Genomic DNA, 18,539 nt, shown 5'->3' on the forward strand with positions numbered 1-18,539 from the left:
TTAGAAAATTGGGGATTTTTTTGTTCCTTTTTACAGACCTTCATGACAAAGCATAAAAACACAGTTATATTTATATATCTATTTATATATTTCTTCATTTCGTCGGTTTGTTTGTAAATGTTGCTCCATCCTCCTGTCTGAGCTGATTGTGTGTCACAGAAATTGTGGGTGTATGTGTGAGGTTCCTCCCAACTCTGGCCTGCAAAGTCACCACCCGTGAGGTGCAGCCAACTCTGGGGGAATCCATGCTGGAAAGCGGGGATGAGGTGCACAGAGAACCCCTCATGGGGTGCAGATCTTTACTTGGTCCTTTCTTCATTTGCCAGATGGGCCAGGTGCTGCCATCTCTGCTCTAGCCAGACAGTTCCCTCTGTCCAGGGAAACAGGGTGAGCATCACAGGTCACACACACTCAAGAGTCCACCACAGAAGAGTAAATCTTTGGGGAACAGTGTTTCACAAACAGCGTTCTCCCCTGCTTCCCTGGCCCTTACTGCTCCCAGAAAGGGGTCCTGTAGGCAATGGTTTCCAGCTGCATTGCTTCCCAGTCCCCCTGGAGTCCTGGAAGCCGAGGGGACTTTGCATGGCTGAGCTGTACCCAGGGGTGTTGGAGGGCTCCTGCAGGGGAAGCCACTTGGCCGCAGGCTGTTTCTGGTGGGGGCGGAGGGCAGGGGGAACGAGGGGGTCTCAGTCTCATGTGGTGAGCGCTTGGTCCGGCGCCTTCGTGGCGAAGAGGAAGGAACTGGACTGTGGGGAGGAACGGAGAAGGTCTCTTCACCCTTCCCAGGGATGGAGGGAGGTGATCAGACAGGTACAATGTGGAGGCCTAAGCTGTCGCCCTGCAGTTTCATGTGGTTTCCATGGTAACTAGTGGCGGTCATAGGCAGCGGCAGCAGTGGGAGGTGCGGAGCCCCGGGATGTGGCACTATAATAATAAGGGGAACCTGAAAGTTAACACAGGAGAAGAATGGACTGGTTGAAAGGACAAACAGTAAACAAAAAAAAAAAAAAAACCAAAACAAAAAAACAGAAACAATCAAACTCAGAAAAGAAATTAAGGACAACTGAAAACAAAAAGAAAGGTAGAAAGAAAGAAAGAAAGAAAAGCAAAAGAACCAAAAGAAGAACTTGGAGACTGAGCTCCTAATTGGATTAGTGAAAGGCAATCAGTGGAAGCCAACTGAGGGCCATACTTCAGTCGACAGATGCTATGGTGGCCTCTGGACAGGACTCCCCTCTACAGGAAGGAGATCTTTTCGCACCCTCTGGCAATCAATAAGTACGCCCGTGAGCATTTGTGCAGGTTTTGGCTGGGGTAGAGTTAGTTTTCTTCACAGTGGCTGGTAAGGGGCTGTGTTTTGGATTTGTGCTGAGCACAGGATTGATAATACAGATATGTTTTTGTTATTGCTGAGCAGGGCTTACACAGAGCCAAGGCTTTTTTGCTTCTCATGCTGCCACACCAGTGAGGAGTTTGGGGGTGCATGACAGGCTGGAAGGAGACACAGCTGGGGCAGATGACCTGAACTGGCCAAAGGGATATTCCAGACCAGAAAATATCCTGGTCACTTTGTGAAAGCAGGGAAGGAAGGAGGAAGGAGAGATGTTTGGAGTGACACTGTTTTTCTTCCCAAGTAACTACTGCGCATATTGGGGCTCTGCTCTCCTGGGGATGGCAGAACGCCTGCCTGCCCATGGGAAGGAGTGAATTAATTCCTTGTTTCGCTTTGCGCGTGTGTCTGTACCTTTTTATTTTAAACTGTCTTTATCTCAGCCCAGGAGTACTCCAGTTTTTAGCCTTCCAATTCTCTCCCTGATGCTCCTGGTGGGAGAATGAACAAGTGGCTGCATGGGGCTTGGCTAATGCCTGGAGCTAAACCACAACAAACATTGCAGCATGATATGCCACACCTGATCTGTAGCCACAAAGAAAGTGTCAGGGCCAGATGTTCTGAGTGCACCTGATAAAGTGATTTTAAAACCAGTTGGGGAGAAATGAAACAAAATTACGGTGTTGTATTAATTGGGATTTGGGTCACAATTGGCATGAAAGCTCTTTAGATGGTTATCGAATGTGTGTTAAATAGTGATTGATTATTAAAATCACATTTACTGAAGTTTAACAGCTCTGGAATAAAATGTGCATCTATTATCCAGTTGTTAAACCTCAGTAAATACATAGGTAATAATCACAACTGATTTATTTTACATATAGTAAATCTCTTCCTGTTCCACTGCAAAGAAATGTTGTATTAGAAGCTAAAGTCTCATAGGATTTTTTCCCCCTCTGAAAAAAAACCCTGAGTATTTCTGAGCATATCAGTGACTGGAGATGGATATATATCCCTGCAAGAGAACTCTACTGGCTATTATAAATCTTGTGATGCAGCCTGTCTCCCACTCTAGACATTAGTCCAAGTGGTCCAGTAGGAAGAAATTCTATGGGATTTAAAGATTTCCCAGGAATTGACTCTGGATTTAGCCTGGGAGAGGAGTGAAACCTTATCTGAATTTTTAACCAGGCCTTAAAAGTATGCTGGTTGTGGCCTAAGAGTAGCACAAGCTAAATTTAACTTTTGATATAATTTGTTGATATAATTGTGGATGCAGCCCATGGAGAAGCCAGAGCCAGAACTTGAGTTCTGAACTGTCTCATGAAAGAGGAATCTGCTTCAGAACTGGTACAAAATATATCTGAGGTATATACCCATGTCAAACTGGACTGGAGAGTGAGGAAAAGGGCCTCTCACCTGCCCAAACACTTGAAACCCCTTTTCAGAAACAAAAGAAAACAAAGAAAAAACCCAAAGAGAACAAAGAAAAGAAAACAAAGAGACAAACAGAAGGAGCGCGAGGCTGGGGGTGTGCTGTGGGAAAGAGGTACTCACTTAGTAATGCAGGGTTGCTGAACCGCCAGGCCTCGTTGTAGGTCGTGTACTGAGGGTGGCTGTAGGGATTCCCTGAGAACTCGCTCCCTGGAAGAAACCAAGGAAGGTGTGAAATACAGTAAGGAATAAAGATTAATGTCTGCTGTTCTATCAGACCCGTGTTCATGCTGAATCCATTTGCCAGCAGGAAAACTGGAATATGTAGCTTCCTTCAAGTCACTGCTGTGCCTGTTCAGTGCAGTTACTTACCCATACTATTAAGCATCACAAGATTGACATCTTCACAATCAAGAAATCAGTTCAAATTCAATAATACAAATAAAATATTTAAGTGGGGTGGGTTTTTTCCTTTTTTTTTTTCATTGCCTTCTGTCTTCCAATTCTCAAGCTGCAGTAGGACTGCATATGCAAGTTTGTATGCACTTAATTATCAACTTTCTTATTAATAGCATCAGAGGTTCTCCAGTAGTGTCAAGACAGCAGGCAAGGAAGGTTAATGGGACAAGCTCACAAGAAACTCTTTGGACCTAGCAGTGCTGTTGATAGCAATATATATTGCTATTTTTTTTTTATTAGGGTACTGAGGGTGATGGCATATTTGTGGAGAAGAGTATCATTCATTTTTGGAAATGTTCTGAGTTGGCTGTGCTTAAATACAAAACAAAATGGAAAACACATGAATCACTTTATTTCTTACTCTGGATGATGGTATTAGTCAGAAAAGTGATTCATACATGATAACCTCTCTTTTATGCTTAGTTACTGAATTATAGAGAAAGCTTCCTGCATTCTATCTCTGGAAAATGTTTTTCTAATGATTAGTACTTTGGATACTGAATCTGAAAGACAAGTTGTGCTACAGCTCCCCTTTCCCCCCCAGCTCCCCATTTAGAAAATGGGCCCAAACCAAAATACTTCCAAATTTTGTGACCTAGTAAGACTCTGAACCAAGATCTGAATGGTGCAGAGTCTTCTAAAACATTCAGTTTTATTGTGCAGAAGAAGTTGAGTCTCCTTGTTTCTTAGAAGGCTGTGCCGGTTATTTGGTAACTGAAGGGGTTCAAAATAAACAAATCTCCCCAAACTTAAACATGTATGCTTCTATTATGGAAAATCATTACATGATCTGATCATAAGCTCAATTTAATGTAGTATCAAGAAACTGTGAACAGTTAAGGCCACCTGAAAGGCCTTATGTGCTTAAAAGGCAGTGGAAGAATAGTGTAGGTATTAGCTTCTGGTCTGCCCAAAGACAGAGGAGGAATTGTTAGAACAGAAGTGTTTGAGAAGCACCTGACAGTTCCTGCTAGATACCGTGGAACTGGAAAAGAAGGTAATGCAAGATGGGATGGATGCCTGTGATACAATTACCAAAGAATGTCAATTAATTATGGCATAATCTCTGCGAATCTCCTCTCACTGGAGTATTAAAGCCAAAACCACAGATTCTCAGAGGGTGGAAATGAAGTCTGTTCAAGTTAGGGGATTTGTACTGCTTTAAACTTGAGGAGAATCTTTCCAGCAAGGCTTTTAGAGGTACTCAGGGTGATAACCAAAGTAGTCAGTGCAAAAATGAGTATGAATCAAACCATATAATCATCCAAAGGTATTTTAGTCACAGTAGCTTTTAGCTTCAGTATAAAACCTCATTTTATGTAAGAGATCTTGCTAACTACTGTTTTAATTATGATAACACCGCATAATTCCATAGCTAGAAATATCCTGCATGGAAAATCTGACAACTAGCTGTGAAAGAATAGGTGAAAGCTGTGAAGATGACCATGCAATGCACAGTCCAGATTTTTCTCTACTGAATTAACTTATCTGTGGAATATACTGGAATTGGTTTGCTTCCCAAAGAAGGAGAAAAAAACCTATTCCTATGAGAATTTCTGCTTTTGAAGTGCTTCATACGACATAACTTTACTGTATGGAGAGAAATTGTTCTGGTATTTCAACACTTTTCTCTCACTCCCTGCTGAGTTGACACCCTAAACTGTTTATAGTGTTGCTAAAGCATGGGTTAAGCACAGGAGAAAGAGCCACAGCTATGGAGCGCGGGGAGGAGGGAGGGCAGCCACTGGAAACAGTGTTTATTGACGAGGAGTGAAAGCATGCATGCAGCAGGATAATGAGCTTTTGAGCTCAACTGTGACCAAGAGGAACTGAGCTATCGCCTTCCCCGATCACTAATGAAACAAGTGTAATTTCCTCATCAACATTGGATTCTGTTTAACGACTCCCTGCCGCTGCCGTCCCCAGCCCTCTGCAGGCTCTGCGCTGCTCTGTGTAAACTCAGTTCCTTCCGTGGATGCTGACTTCACTAAAACAGCTTGCAGAAACTTGACGTCCTTTCTGGGAAAGAGGAAGAATTGAGACAGGGATCAAAGGTATTCTGTTACCTTTGTGGGTAACTTCTCTCAGATATGTAGGTTAAGTGTAGCCCAATACCTGATTCATTTGTCTGTGAGTGACTAACCCCTGCTTTTCCAAGTGTGTGCTCAGGACCAATGCCCTTCATCCACGTTTACAGCCTGGGACCTGAAGTTACAGGAAGGGCAAATGCAGGAATATGTATCTTGTCACGTCATCTGCATAAACCTCAGAGATATTTGCATTTGCTGGCCATGTTGCACGAATGTAGTGCTACAGGAGACAAGCTTTTCTCTAGACTATGTGAGTAGAAGTCTAGTGAAAGGTTGTCATGGGTAGAAAATAGTAGCTTTGATTAGCAATGGTTAAGCAATCTTCTCAGAAACGGTTTTCCACTGGAAAATGCTGTCTCATTGAAATGGAAATGTTTTGCTCAAGCTTGTCAGCTTCAATAGAGTTTTGGAAAGAAAAGTTCTGAAGTTATTGCAAATTGAAACAAAGTATTATGGTTCAACTTTCTTGTTTTGTTTCATTTTGCCTTTCTCATTTCATTTAATTTCCTTTCAGTTCTTTCATTATTTTAATATGTCTTGACATCTAGAACATGTTGATGTTATTGAAATGTTTCATCCCAATGTTTGCAAACTGAACTGTTGCAAGGTTCTGACTCCACATACCAATGCAAGATGAAAGCAAATATCAAGGAATCAGAATTCTGAATGGGTTAGAAATCTGATTTCTGAGCAGTTTTGTGTGTTTAGCTCTGCACCTTTGTTAAAAGAAGACAGAGCCCTTTCCCATGTTTTCTCACATCTGAACAATAGGTTTGTTTGCATGTTGGTATGTTTCTTAAAGATACTTCCTGAGTAGTCATCTTGCTGGCTTCTTGTTTCCAGTGTAGTTAAAGCACTGGCCCCTGAACTTTCTTGGCCTGAGAGCACATAACAAACCATTGGCACCATTGTACTTGATTGTTCAAACTGGACTCCTAACAGAGGTTGTAAGTCAGCACAGAGGATTGATCTGAGGAGGCCTATATTCTGTGCAATCTGTGCTCAGGGAATCTTTACTAACACTATTTCTTGGCATCTGTATTTACATCTTATTGGTTTAGTCTTCTAATACAGAAATGATGAGGCATGAAGTGAGCCTAGCAGGTGTCAGGTTCAGAAAAAATAAGGGATATAGTTTTCACAAAATATGTAGTTTAGCTATAGAACTTTTTGCAAAAGGTTTCTGCACATGTTAAAGGCTTATATGGGCTCAGGAGACATTTTGTACATTTGTAGAGGGAAAGCCTATCAAGGCTTTAATATTAAATAGAAAGAAGTCTGGCTTAAAAAATTTCATAGCTGCAACATGGAGGCTGGGAGATCTTTCAAGAAAGTACCAATACATGCTTGCTCTACTCTTACACCCTTCCTCATATTTCCCCTGTTGGCCCTTGACACAAAGTAGTGGCTGCAGAGATCTGCAGAGTGACCCATTAAAACAAAATCTTCTATTTCTTCCCAGGAAGCCTCTTTATCTCCATCTTGTTGGCTTCAGTCAGACTAGAAAACAGGAAGAAAAGGGCTTCCTGGCTGGGTCTGACCAGTGGGGTATGACTGAAACAGCCAGAACCTGATGCTCTGTTGAAAGATGCAGTAACTACTGCAGGATGCCCAAGTAGGCCACTGGAAAAACTCCCTCTGATTAAATGTTGACATCAGATTTAATGTGAAGATATCCATTTGACCAGAATAATTTTTTTTGACTTTGAAGTATAACCTAAATTTTTTTTCTGTATAATTCTGTTCCTTTTCTTTTGGGGAATATTTCTGTGTTGGTTTTTTTTTGGGACACTACTATCTTATATGCAGCCTCCCCATCAAGGAGCTGAAATACCTTATTCTTGGATAAATGACCCCTTATATTAGTGGTCTTCAAATTTTTGTCCCCGTTTAGAAGTCAGAATCATCTTGTCATGAGGACAATAAACTTACATAGCAATCACTGAACAGCTTCTACTCAAAGAGCCAGCTATTTTGACATTATTAATAATTTCCATATGCTGTGACCTCCTATAAGTTTTGACTATAAATGATCTAAATATTTTCATCTGAATTAACCTACTGTTACTGGGGGGAGTTGTATGGGGGTGTTAATTGATTTTATATTGTCTTAGTGCATGTCTAATTCTGGAGCCAAAACACCTTCCTGAATAATTTAGTGTAGGACATGCCCAAAAATTTGTTACTGGGATAGGTTGCCCAGAGTAGTTGTGGGTACCCAATCCCTGAAAGTGTTCAAGGTCAGGCTGGATGGGGCTTTGCGCATCCCATAAAGATGTCCACCCATGACAGGGTGGTTGGAACTTTAGGGTGACCTTTTAGGTCCCTTTTCAACTCAGACAGTTCTATGATTTGTCACTTTAAGATGTTAAGATTTTGACATGGAAACATTTCCTAAGAGTTATATTTTCACAGTCCTCATTGATGTTAATGTTCATTTAGCTGTCTGTTCTGAGATCTGGGTGAGGGTTAAGTTAGGCTTTCCACTCATAAGCCCTGGCAAATGATATGATAGTAATTTAAGAGCTTTCTGTCCACAACTTGTTGCTACCTCAGTTCTGTACTCATCTCTTCAGAAGCAGAGGCTGCAGAATGGGCTGTGTACCTGCCCCTTAATCATCGCAACTCACAACCAAGGGCCATAAAAAGCAGAAATCAGTGGCAGATGAGTTCTGAGTTCTGAGCTACCAAGGCTGAGAAAAGAAAATCCTGCCTCTCTTCATTTATCTACTGGGGACAGCTGTCATCAGAGGAGGGTCGGTAATAGAGCCTGAGGTAATAAACTCTTCAATTGTCCAAGAGTAAATGGTTCTCTCTTCTTCTGAAAGAGTGGGAGAATCCATGTGCTGAGATAAGGTGTTTCTCCAAAGCATTGGGTATCAAAGAGTTTGTCTTTGAATGTAGGATTAGGTTGGTAATTTCTTGGATTGGAGGCACTATTTTAGAAATAGGAGGTGGTTAAGTAGTTGGTTGCTAAGAGTGAATAGTTAGTTTCTTGTAAAATGCTGTTAATAATTTCTGAGTTCTTAGTAAGTTTAGGCTATATAGACAGTAGGTCTTCAAATACTGTAGGTATTAAATTGCCTTTGATAATTTTCAGCTTGATGGCCATAGATTTAGACAGAAGGTGAGTTGTCACCCTTAGTTAGTGGGTAGGTGAGTATCTTGAGCCATGAGCAGTACATAATAATCTGCATGGGTCATTGGAAAATAATTACATTAGTTAATGAATACTAGGGTTAATTAATTACCAATTAATTGCCACAGGTTATAGCTAGCTAGCTGCCCATAGCAGCAGTGAATCAGTTACTAGGGGGAAAGAGATACATTACAAAAAGGGTTGTTAGCTACATTGGTTATAGGCTCCTGATGCTTTCTTTATGGAAAGAATAGCTCTTCATGTCAGCAAAGCAATAGCCAAGCCAGCTGTGAAAGCTCTCACAATGCTGGTAAGCGTTCAGACATGTGTGCACCATTACTGAGGGTTGGCAGCTGACTTACCAGGAACCATTCCTGCAAGAGTTGATGTTGGGTAGCTGCCTTGTCCAGTTGGGGGAACATGGGGCGGGTAGCCAGGCAAGGTGGTGCTTGCCATATCACGACCTGGAAAGGGAGAGAATCAGGACAGGTGATCAATACAGATAAGATCATTCAATATTGATTTGGTATCACCTCTTGTCCCACTGTCACACGACTTGATAGGCAACTACTGCACAAGCCTTCTCTTACATGAGTTCTGTCTACCCACCGAAAATTTTGGGTGAAGATTGGGGCACTTTTGATCTCACACTATAAGGGTGGATGTTAAAACTTAGCTTTGATGAGGCTCAAAAGAATTTGGTTTGATTTTGGATCTATTTTAACTAAATCAAAATGGCCCTGATCTGCACAGAGAATGGCAGCATATTCATTGCCAGAGTAGCTGAGGTCCTGTCTGTATGCCGTGGATGTGGTTCCAAAATTGTGGTGATGTTGCTTTAGGGCATGATCAATGTGCAAGGCACTGGGAAGTGATCCAAGGGTTTTCTATGCCTGTCGCTCTTCCCACCTTTGCCATTCACTTGCATATGGTTTTAGGCAAATCACTTAACCTCTCTGTGCTTCTTTTTGTGCTGCAAACTCTTTGGTGCAAGAGCACACTTTTAGTACATTTGCACAGTGCTTAACATGAGACCAATAATGGTTGGACTCCTTCCAGGTGCTGGTGTGTACTATATGTAATAATAGGATCATGCAAATTAGTTTGAGTCTCACTTCATTTTTATCACAGGTACAAGTTTTTGTTTATAATACTTTAAGTTGTGATAACTTTTCATCACCAAAGAAGTAGAGAGGGGTGGGGATTGGGTGTATGATTGTAGTTTATTTTTCCTCTCTTAGGAAGTGCAGCTGGGGGTTTCTTGGTTGATGCCAGAGGCATTTCCTCATTTGGACTGGTTAGCCTGAAAATGGGCCAGCCAGAAGGGCATTTGCTGTTAGTGCTTATTGCATTTAAATGGACTAAAATAATCTCAGAAGCTGCTGGGAGTTTCAAGCCAAAACAAAACAAAACAAACAAAGAAAAACAAAACAAAACAAAAAACTAAATAAATTAAGATAATCTTTCCCCCACAGCTGCTGAGAGATTTACAGCTCAACCTCCAACACTGCCTACTGAGATGTCAGCCTGTTCCAGGCATCAAAAGCTTTTCACATTCCCTATAGCTCACCAAGAAGTTTGTGCTATTTGCTGTTCTTAGGTTAAATTTTGTCTCTCCTGGCAAGAGTCTGATTCACCTTTAGGAGTGACAGGCTAAGTAAAGCCCATTAACACCACTGGAGTCACAGGAACCATGCTGGGATATGCCAATGAAAGAAGAAGCGTTGGGTTAGCTCTGCTACCAGCAGAATGATAACTGATAAAAGCAGGCCCTGGAACAAGCATGAACCTTGGCTGGGGAATCACAAATAATTAACAGTTACAAGGCAAAGCAAAAACTAATAAGCATGGAACATTAACCTGAAGGGAGGAAGCTTCTCTGGGTTGAGGTAGGCTAAACCAGTGTCATTGCTTTCACAGGTTTTGAGTAAGGATTACTGAAGTGATTTACTCAAGAAAACAGAAATGCAAGTTCATTCTTTCTTCCAGAAGAGGTTTCCTATCAGTGACTGAGGTTCCTTGCTTATGTCCTCTTAGACAACAGCTGAGCCATTTTCCAGCCACTCCCCAATACTGATAAAAATAAATACATAATGTATCAGGGATTAATATTCTACACTCTTTTAACCTCTTATTGCTATAATTCCTTTAGTGACTTGTAGCTGTATGTTAAACCATATGAATAACATCTAGTAGATGTAGTAATTTTTTTTTCACTTTGGTTTAAGGCAAGAAACTTTTATGCTTAAAATTCTTGTTCTTTTAGTTTCATTTATTGACTAACCTGAGAAATAACAAGTGATGAGTGTGAAAACAATGTCACTGAAAAGTTAGAGATAACATTATCTATCTGCAGGCAAAATTAATTCATTTTGACACTTTCATTCAGGTGGGATCACATATACACTGACTCTGCTACTGGATGTGTGCACATATGCCTCTGTGTTTTTATTCAGACATGAGCACACAGAGGTTGATGTTCAAAACTGAGCATGGAAAATGTGTTGGAAAGTGATAATTTGTCAGAATCCCAGTCTTGAAAAAGAAGATAACAAGCAAGTACTGTATCAGTAACATCAGTAAGAGTCTCACAGAGAAACTCTTAAAATGCTGTTACATACAAACAGGCCCCTTCCATAACATTCTCTCATTACAAACATGTAGACAGGATTATTAAATTCTTGTACTGCGGGGCTATGGCAAAGCTAGCTCATAACCTGCTTCCAACTGCAGCCATTCTTCTTCCTGCAAGAACTTTCTGACTGAGGAACAGCACCTGAATCACTGTGACATCGTTTGCGCTTTTGAACACTTTGTCCCGTGTCTAATTCCCTATAAGAGTCTTAAGGCATGTGCCTCTCAAGAAATACAGGGCCTTCTTGGCTAGAAGATGGTCGTATATAACAGTATCCCCAGATATCTGTACTTTGGAGTCACTTCTTGACTTAGGAAGTGCCCAGAACTCAGAGGCTCTTACTAGGACCAAGATGGTCTTAAGACACAGCCTTCTTACTTGCTGTTTTCATACACGGTGGTTTAGAAATGGAAATCTCACATGACAAGACAAAGGAAGGATATTAAGTCAAAAGAGAAAAATAATATAGGAACATGAAGAAGGCAGAAGTAAGATACGTTTCTTGAGTGTTAGGAAGAAGATATGTTTCTTGAGTATTAGTGTGGTCTGCACTGACTTGTCTGTTCTGAAAAAGCCCAGATTACATCCTTTGAAGAATAGTCAGTGGTCACCCAAGATGATACCCACTATTTCACCCAAGTCACCCCTGAGATTCTGCAGCAATATTGCTTCTGTCACCTTACTCAGGAGTTTCCATGAGTACCTACATGAAACTTGACCTTCCTCCTCATCTTTCCCCCCTGCCTGCTGCTTATTAATGCTGCCATCTTCTGCAATCTATTTCTTCACTTCTGCTCTTCCCTTAAGACCTACCTCAACTCTGTATTCCTTTGGCTGTAAAACATAGTCTTTCACACATCCTTCCTGCTCTTGACATTCAGACATGATGCTGGGTCTCTTAACTGCGTGGTCTGCTGTGTGAAGGCACCAGCTCACACTGACACTCCCAAATCAGGTGACTCAAATACTGCTCACAGCACAGCTATGACAGTGCTCACCAACTGCCCATGTCTATCTGACTTAGTAGCTGCAACCCATACTGAGCAACCCAGGCAGGCCTAGAGCTGGCTGGGGTCTTCACGCTGCTGTCATCTACCTTAGGCTAGCACGCTGTGTTCTGTGCCTGCAGGGACATTATGGCTATTGAGTCAACACAGGATTTTGCTGTATGCATGTTTCTATACTAAGTCCCAAACCCAATCCAACTGGGACACCCAGTCACTTCTAGGTAGTTACAGCTTCTTTTCCCCTTTTATTCTAAAAATGAAGGACAGGCATGAAAACTTTTTGATTCTTCATGGAGCTGAGAACATACACTGCAGATGCAGACCTGGAACATGGTTGCTCTGGTTCCCACTTGCACTCAAAGAGCTTGCAGCATTTACTTGCCTCCCCATCAGACGAAACTGAACCCCTTGCCTGCAGCATCCCCGCTCAGTTTGTGGCCAAGGCCGGTTACCTGCTATCAGAGGCTGGCTGCTGGACTGCCCAAAGTGGGCACCATGATGAAGGAAGGCACTGTAGCAAGGCGTGGACGCATCGTCTGAAAGGGCCATGTGGAAGGGCTGAAGATCAGCCTGCCCAGAGCCGACCGGCGTGGTGGGGGTGAAAGGGGTGAGAGAGGCTCCATGAGGCTCTTGCTTTATACTGAGGGGAGAGGAGAGGTTTTCTGTGGTAGGGTAAGGGATGGACACAGACAGACAAAGGGAACAGGGGAAGGAAGAGGAGGGTGGGGAAGGGAGGAGAGGAAGAACAAAATGGGTAAATGAAAATGGAGTGGTTAAAATCTACAGGGAAATTAATTTTAAAACAAAAATAAAAATAAAAAGGCTAGGAGTAGATCAGAGGAGCCAGTGCTGAGACAGCAGCAGTAAATGTGCCTGGGGGCTAGGCTCAGACTCCAGGAATGCCTCTGCAGAGCAGCAGGAGATGAGGGGAATGGAGTGCAGTGGCAGAGGGGAGGAATGGGAGGCAATAAGAGAAGGAAGTGAGGGAGGGAACATGCAGGAGAGGGAGGACAGGAACAAGCATAGGATTGGGAAGAGGAATGCTCTGAAGCTTTTGTGCTCCCTTTTCTGCTGCTTTTTCTTGCTGGCCAAGGGCATATGAAGATGCTACACTTACACAGTTTGGCCCAAGGAATTGCACCACTTTTTCTCTTCAAACCCAAGGTAACCTTCCTCAGGAGAGTAGCCTTGTTATAAACATCTATTAAACAGATTGCTGGGTGTAATGGCCAAAGCTTCTCCACCCAAATTTCATAAAAGCTTGACAAAAATGGTATAGCTGGAGTTTGAGGTTAAAATACAAATGGGACTGTGCAATTAATAGGTGGATAGACAGATGGGTCAATCAATTGATCTTGTTCACAGTGGCACATTTTGGAGATTTAATCATAAAACAGTCAGGGCTGATTCTGATTGTTCCCAGATTGTAGTTTTGCCAGATAGATACCTTGACAGAGAGACATAATGGAAGAGAGGAAATATGGGGGACTTGTAAAAGGTCTAATTTTCATTGTTGTTTGCATTGGGCCTCCATTTCTAATGTGCAGATTTTCACAGGCACAATAGATTGAGCTTTTCCACTGTTCCTAACTTGGCTGCCAAGTAGGATGTTTGGGAATTGGAGAACGCTATGACCTAAAGCATGGGTACTCCAGAACACCCACTGCTGTTGGGTCAGCAGTAATAGAGTCTTGTATTTGAACACCTGAAAGCAAAGCATGGATGATGTGATCAGATCCAATCCAAATTATCTAGCAAACCGTCCATCCTTACGTAAACAAATTCAAGCCAATACATGAAAGCCATCTCTCTGCTGTGATGGCAACTATTGCCAATGGCCTATGAAATAAGTTAGTTCTGGTGGTTTTGATTTATACAGAGAAATAGAAATGTGACATATAATTAGGTCATAAATCTGAGTTCATTAATGTAGAACTGGCTTAATTAACTTTAGGCACCTTGTTGTGAGGCTGTAGTGGTCACCTAGACAATAAAGGGCTGGGCAATTTCTCTCTGTGAATGCTGTTTACCCTGAGATATTTGTTCCCTAAAGATTTGCTACCTGGCAAAAATGATAGTTTGCCATCTGTGTTCTACTCCAAGTACTTCTAACATGGGTGGACAGCAAAGGTCTCTCATCACCAAGACTTCTTTGCAGCAAAGACATACACTCATGTTTCAATTAGTTGGGAAGGATCAGTCCTGGTCAAGAGGGATACACTTCCTCTTCATTTACTGAGTGAAGTCACTGGTATGCTAAGTGAGGATCGTAATTTCTTTTCCCTTTTTGCTACGAAGCTCTGTTTGGCAAGATCTTTTGTGGGGAATGGAACTTGGAGTATCTGGATTATGTTTTACAGTTAATTAAAGTCCCCAGAATAGGCAGCCCATCAGCACCCAGCTTCTGCCTTTTACAACCATACACTGTCCCACTATCCTACTAGCAAGCCTTCATGTGCCAGAGCCAGTCTCTGTAGATCAAGAACCACCCTAATCTATTTTTCTCCTGCATCCTCTGTCCTCTGCAAGGCAAGGAATGCACAGATTTACTTTCGGACCAAACAGGCAGAGTCACCACCAGCATTCTGGGAGTGCTTGAAGCCTTTATCCAAATAATATTGATACAAGATAATTTGGACGAATAGACCAATCTGCAGGCAGAGGCCCAAAAGCTCCCTGGGCTTTCACAGGCTACAAGTGAAGGGATATTTTTCAAGGAAGTAATTTGACAGTGATACATAAATAAACTGGGGACACTTTGGTCCTGGGCATTTTCTATACTCCTATTTCAACTCTCTTTATTATAAAAGAGACAGCATGTGTGGAGAGCTGCTGAGGAGGAAAGGGCAGAGAATAAGGTGGATATGGAAGTGTGGGTGGGCAGAAGCAAGAGGTGCTATGGGCAGGGGTTAATCCTGTTTGCACAGCCCCCAGGCACGTTGGGTTTCCTAGTCCCTCCCCTGCTTTATTTCTCTTTTAAAGCATGGAATTTTCAGCTATAATCCTTCCTAAACCACAGCATTTTTCAGGCGCTCTGTGTAAGTGAAACCATAATCTCTGGTAAAACAGACCGCTTAAGCTGCTGTAGCATTAGGCCAATCTGATCCAGCCCCTGGATTTCCGCTCTGCCCAGCCACCACAGAGAGGATTTCAGCCTGAAAGACTGTGTAAAGCCCTTGCAATGGGAACAACAGTGCTAGGCCTTGCCTTGCAAAGCTGGGAAGGGTTAAGGGACCAGGAGCTATTTGTCCCAATGTTGTGAGGCTGTTAAAACCCCTGTCAGACTCACAGCGGAGATGAGCCCAGCCCTCTCTTGAACACATCAAGGCTTATGAAGAAAAATTCCTTGCACCTTCCAGAGCCATCACCACTTACTCAGTGTGTGGGGGGATAAAGAAGTCAACAGTAACATGGCAAAGAGACTTGAACACAATAATGCTAAACGCTCTTCTCTCTAATAGTGGAAAGGAGGCGAGGATAAGTTCAGACAGTAAATGATTGCACAACCAAAACTCAGACTTATATGTGTCTATTTATCTGTCTATCTTTCCCTCTACACTCTGCAACTGCACAGACATAATTTATATCCCATGTATCTTTACTGATGGATGGCATTTACCATTTTTTACTCCTTTGTTGTCCAACTCTCCACTGACTAAAAGCACCTGAATTCTGTCTCTGGTATAACTCCTGCCACTGCTATGCTGGAATAATTGCCCCAGCAGTGAATTATAGCTCCAAAGCATGTCACTGTATATGAAATCAATTGATTGATCTATCTATCCACCTGTGAATGGCACAGTCTCATTTTTCATTTTAACCACCTCAAACTTCAGCTGCATCTTTTATGTTTTCAATTTTGATTTTCTCCATTCTCTAATTCTTTCATATTTGTGATGGAGAACTTGCCTCTGCCTCTCCCAAGTCCCACTACTGCCAGCAAGCTGTGAAGCAGTGCAATTTTAGCTTGTCTATGTTTTGTTGGGAGTGTTTCTTAGTAAGGCTCCTTCAGAGAATCCCAAGATATATCCTTCTCCTAAGGCTGGAATAACAACCTGAAATCAAATGGGAGGGGAGTGGAGTGGAATGAGTTTGCAGCCCCTTTCCAAAGCAGCAGAAATCTACTCCTGCCTCAGTCTCCTTTATTCTTCTAAAAGGCGAACAGTATCATTGTTTGTAGATGGCAAAAAAAATATCACCCACTGTCATGGTGGGGGAAACTTGAAAGTCAGCAGGGTGGGGATATAGCTGGAAACATAGCAGAGGACAACATTTTGTGAATCACCTACTCCTGTCTTTCTGGCTGTATTTTCTGAGTTATGGCTGTTTTTCTTCCATTCTAACCCTCTCCTCTGTTATTTTGGCGGAGAGCAAGAACTGGTGATCTCTAGCCTAAATTCCTACTGTGAATGAAGGGATTTTGGCCAGACGGAGTGAGAGGAAGATTCACAGCTTTGGGTTCCTATGGAGACTCATCTCAGCTTTTATCATGCTCTCTCCTGCTGAAGGGAAGGGAAGTGGGGTGGGGGTTGGTTGCAGGACTACATAAGCTGCTTGTTTTTCATTGCTGGTTTCCTGGAGGATAAGCTATCTGCATCCAGTGCTCCTTTTCTTTATAGTACACAAAGAATACCAAGATGGCACATCCATGCATGAGGGATGGCTCTCACACATCCACTCAACCTGCTTACCATCTTGACAAGGTTTCCTGGTCTTTGTCTTTTCCTGAGGTCTCTATCAAATATTTGCACAACTCCAGTGTCCCACCCTTTACAACACATATCCTTACAGCATTGCTTAGGGATCACTCTTTTATCTGTGAGGAACTGAGCCCAGAGAAGTATACTCAAATTCGTGTGCCAAAGCTGAATCATATCTCAGGTGTTTTGAATTCTATCCTTGCACCCACCTCTGAAACATCTTTTTTCTGTATTTGTGTTCTCTATTTCTTAGAAAAGTTTAATTGTGGTAAACAAAATGGGACTGGGTCTTCAGAACTCATGGACTGGTGAGTTTACACTATAGGCAGTGGAGTTACATCACTTTCTCCCTTGTGGTGATCTTGCCTCCAATTCCAAAAGCGATATAAAAGACCAGACAGGACTCACACAGCATATTGTTGGCTTTTGCTTACTGTCATATCAGAATAACCCCTCTTTCTATTCTTAGTTTCCTGGGTTTTCTGTTGCGAGAACATTTTTCAAGTTGCACATAAAATAGATGCTGTCCTGTGTTTTTTCTCTTCTCTGATCATAACAGACCTTTGCTAGAAGAACTTACAGGTGTGCTAACATTAACCTGCTTCTCATTATACCTTTCTTTTCTTCCTACTGACTGGAGAACATGCCTTGTGTGTTCAGGTTTTTTTCTGTTTGTGCACACATTCACCCATGTTCCTAACTTTGGGCTGCTTTCCCCTAAGAGTCAATGCTGTTGTGACATCACATCCCATGTCAAATTTTGTAATGTATTTTCTGTATTTTTTTCATTAAACTAAATGTTATAAATCTAGATTTTATGTCTGGTCTGATCTGATCAACTGCTGCTTTCCAAGTAAACTGACCTGCTAACTCTGTATATTACTTCGAAGAGAAAATTTTATTCCCTTCATATAGGATAAAACATGGAGCTTCCAGTAGACCTGTGATCTGGACTTACTCTTTGAAGCTACTTGAATACTAATTATTCACTTGGGAACTCTACTGGGGCCTATTTCATGTGGCTCTCAGTACATTTGTTTAAAGATGGAGTTGAAGAGGGAACATATGCTTTGAAGTCCTGGGTGGAGGGGAGAAAGACATGCATGCAACTTGTGCACTTGACAAACAGAGAAGTTCAGTGGAGTTTATATTGTCCCCTTTCTTCAGTCCCAGCCCATTGGATTTGGCAAGTTCTGCCTGTCTGGAAATGAGGCATGTGCTTATTCCTTGTTGTTTTGTGACTTGAGTGTTGCCTCTTAAACAAAATGCTTTTGAAATATATACTGGGCAATGCAAAAACCTGTTAGTTTTTCATGCAGTCATCATTACAGGTAACTCCAAGCTTTCATCATAATGGTATTTTGCTCATCATGAGATAGGATAGATCTTCCTTGGTAGCCCACAGCAGTGGTAAATTTGGAAAGATGGGACAAAGATTACTCTAAGCTCTCAATTTCTCTGAAGGACAGCAGTGGACAATTGTGGTTGTAGAAAAAGTGGGCCTGATTAAATCCCGTACAGTTGACGGACACCAAAAATTATTAATGTCTGCTTAACTCAGGTATAAAGCACAGTCTTTGCTACACTGGGCAAATGTATACATTGTAAGAATTTTTATCAAAATTGTACTCATTGGATCCTTAATTTAACCTCAGAAGAAAAGGCAAAACTTGAATTGCTGAAAAGACAATATAATACAATTATTTTCTCTAAAAAAGTCTCCCTTTGTCCAGCAGCATAGAGTG

General features: G+C 41.9%; 1 protein-coding gene across 2 annotated transcripts in view; it reads right to left on the minus strand.

Annotated features, from left to right (window-relative positions):
* Nucleotides 1-802: 802 nt before the first annotated feature.
* The window catches only part of PAX2 (paired box 2), a gene marked incomplete at its 3' end in the record, with an annotated part of 83,094 nt that continues 65,357 nt past the window's right edge, over nt 803-18,539 (minus strand). The window contains exons 8-10 of one of the 2 annotated variants that reach the window (XM_084209876.1): nt 8,815-8,916; nt 2,888-2,974; nt 803-924 (exon numbers count right to left, since the gene is read on the minus strand). In XM_084209876.1, coding sequence (XP_084066002.1) covers nt 803-924; nt 2,888-2,974; nt 8,815-8,916 — 311 coding nt within the window. Of the gene's footprint in view, nt 944-2,887; nt 2,975-8,814; nt 8,917-18,539 lie in introns of both variants that reach the window. The other variant, XM_084209877.1, reaches the window with a different exon arrangement.

This window comes from Fringilla coelebs, assembly GCF_963513975.1.
Source record: "Fringilla coelebs genome assembly, chromosome: 8".
Classification (NCBI taxonomy): Eukaryota; Metazoa; Chordata; class Aves; order Passeriformes; family Fringillidae; genus Fringilla; species Fringilla coelebs.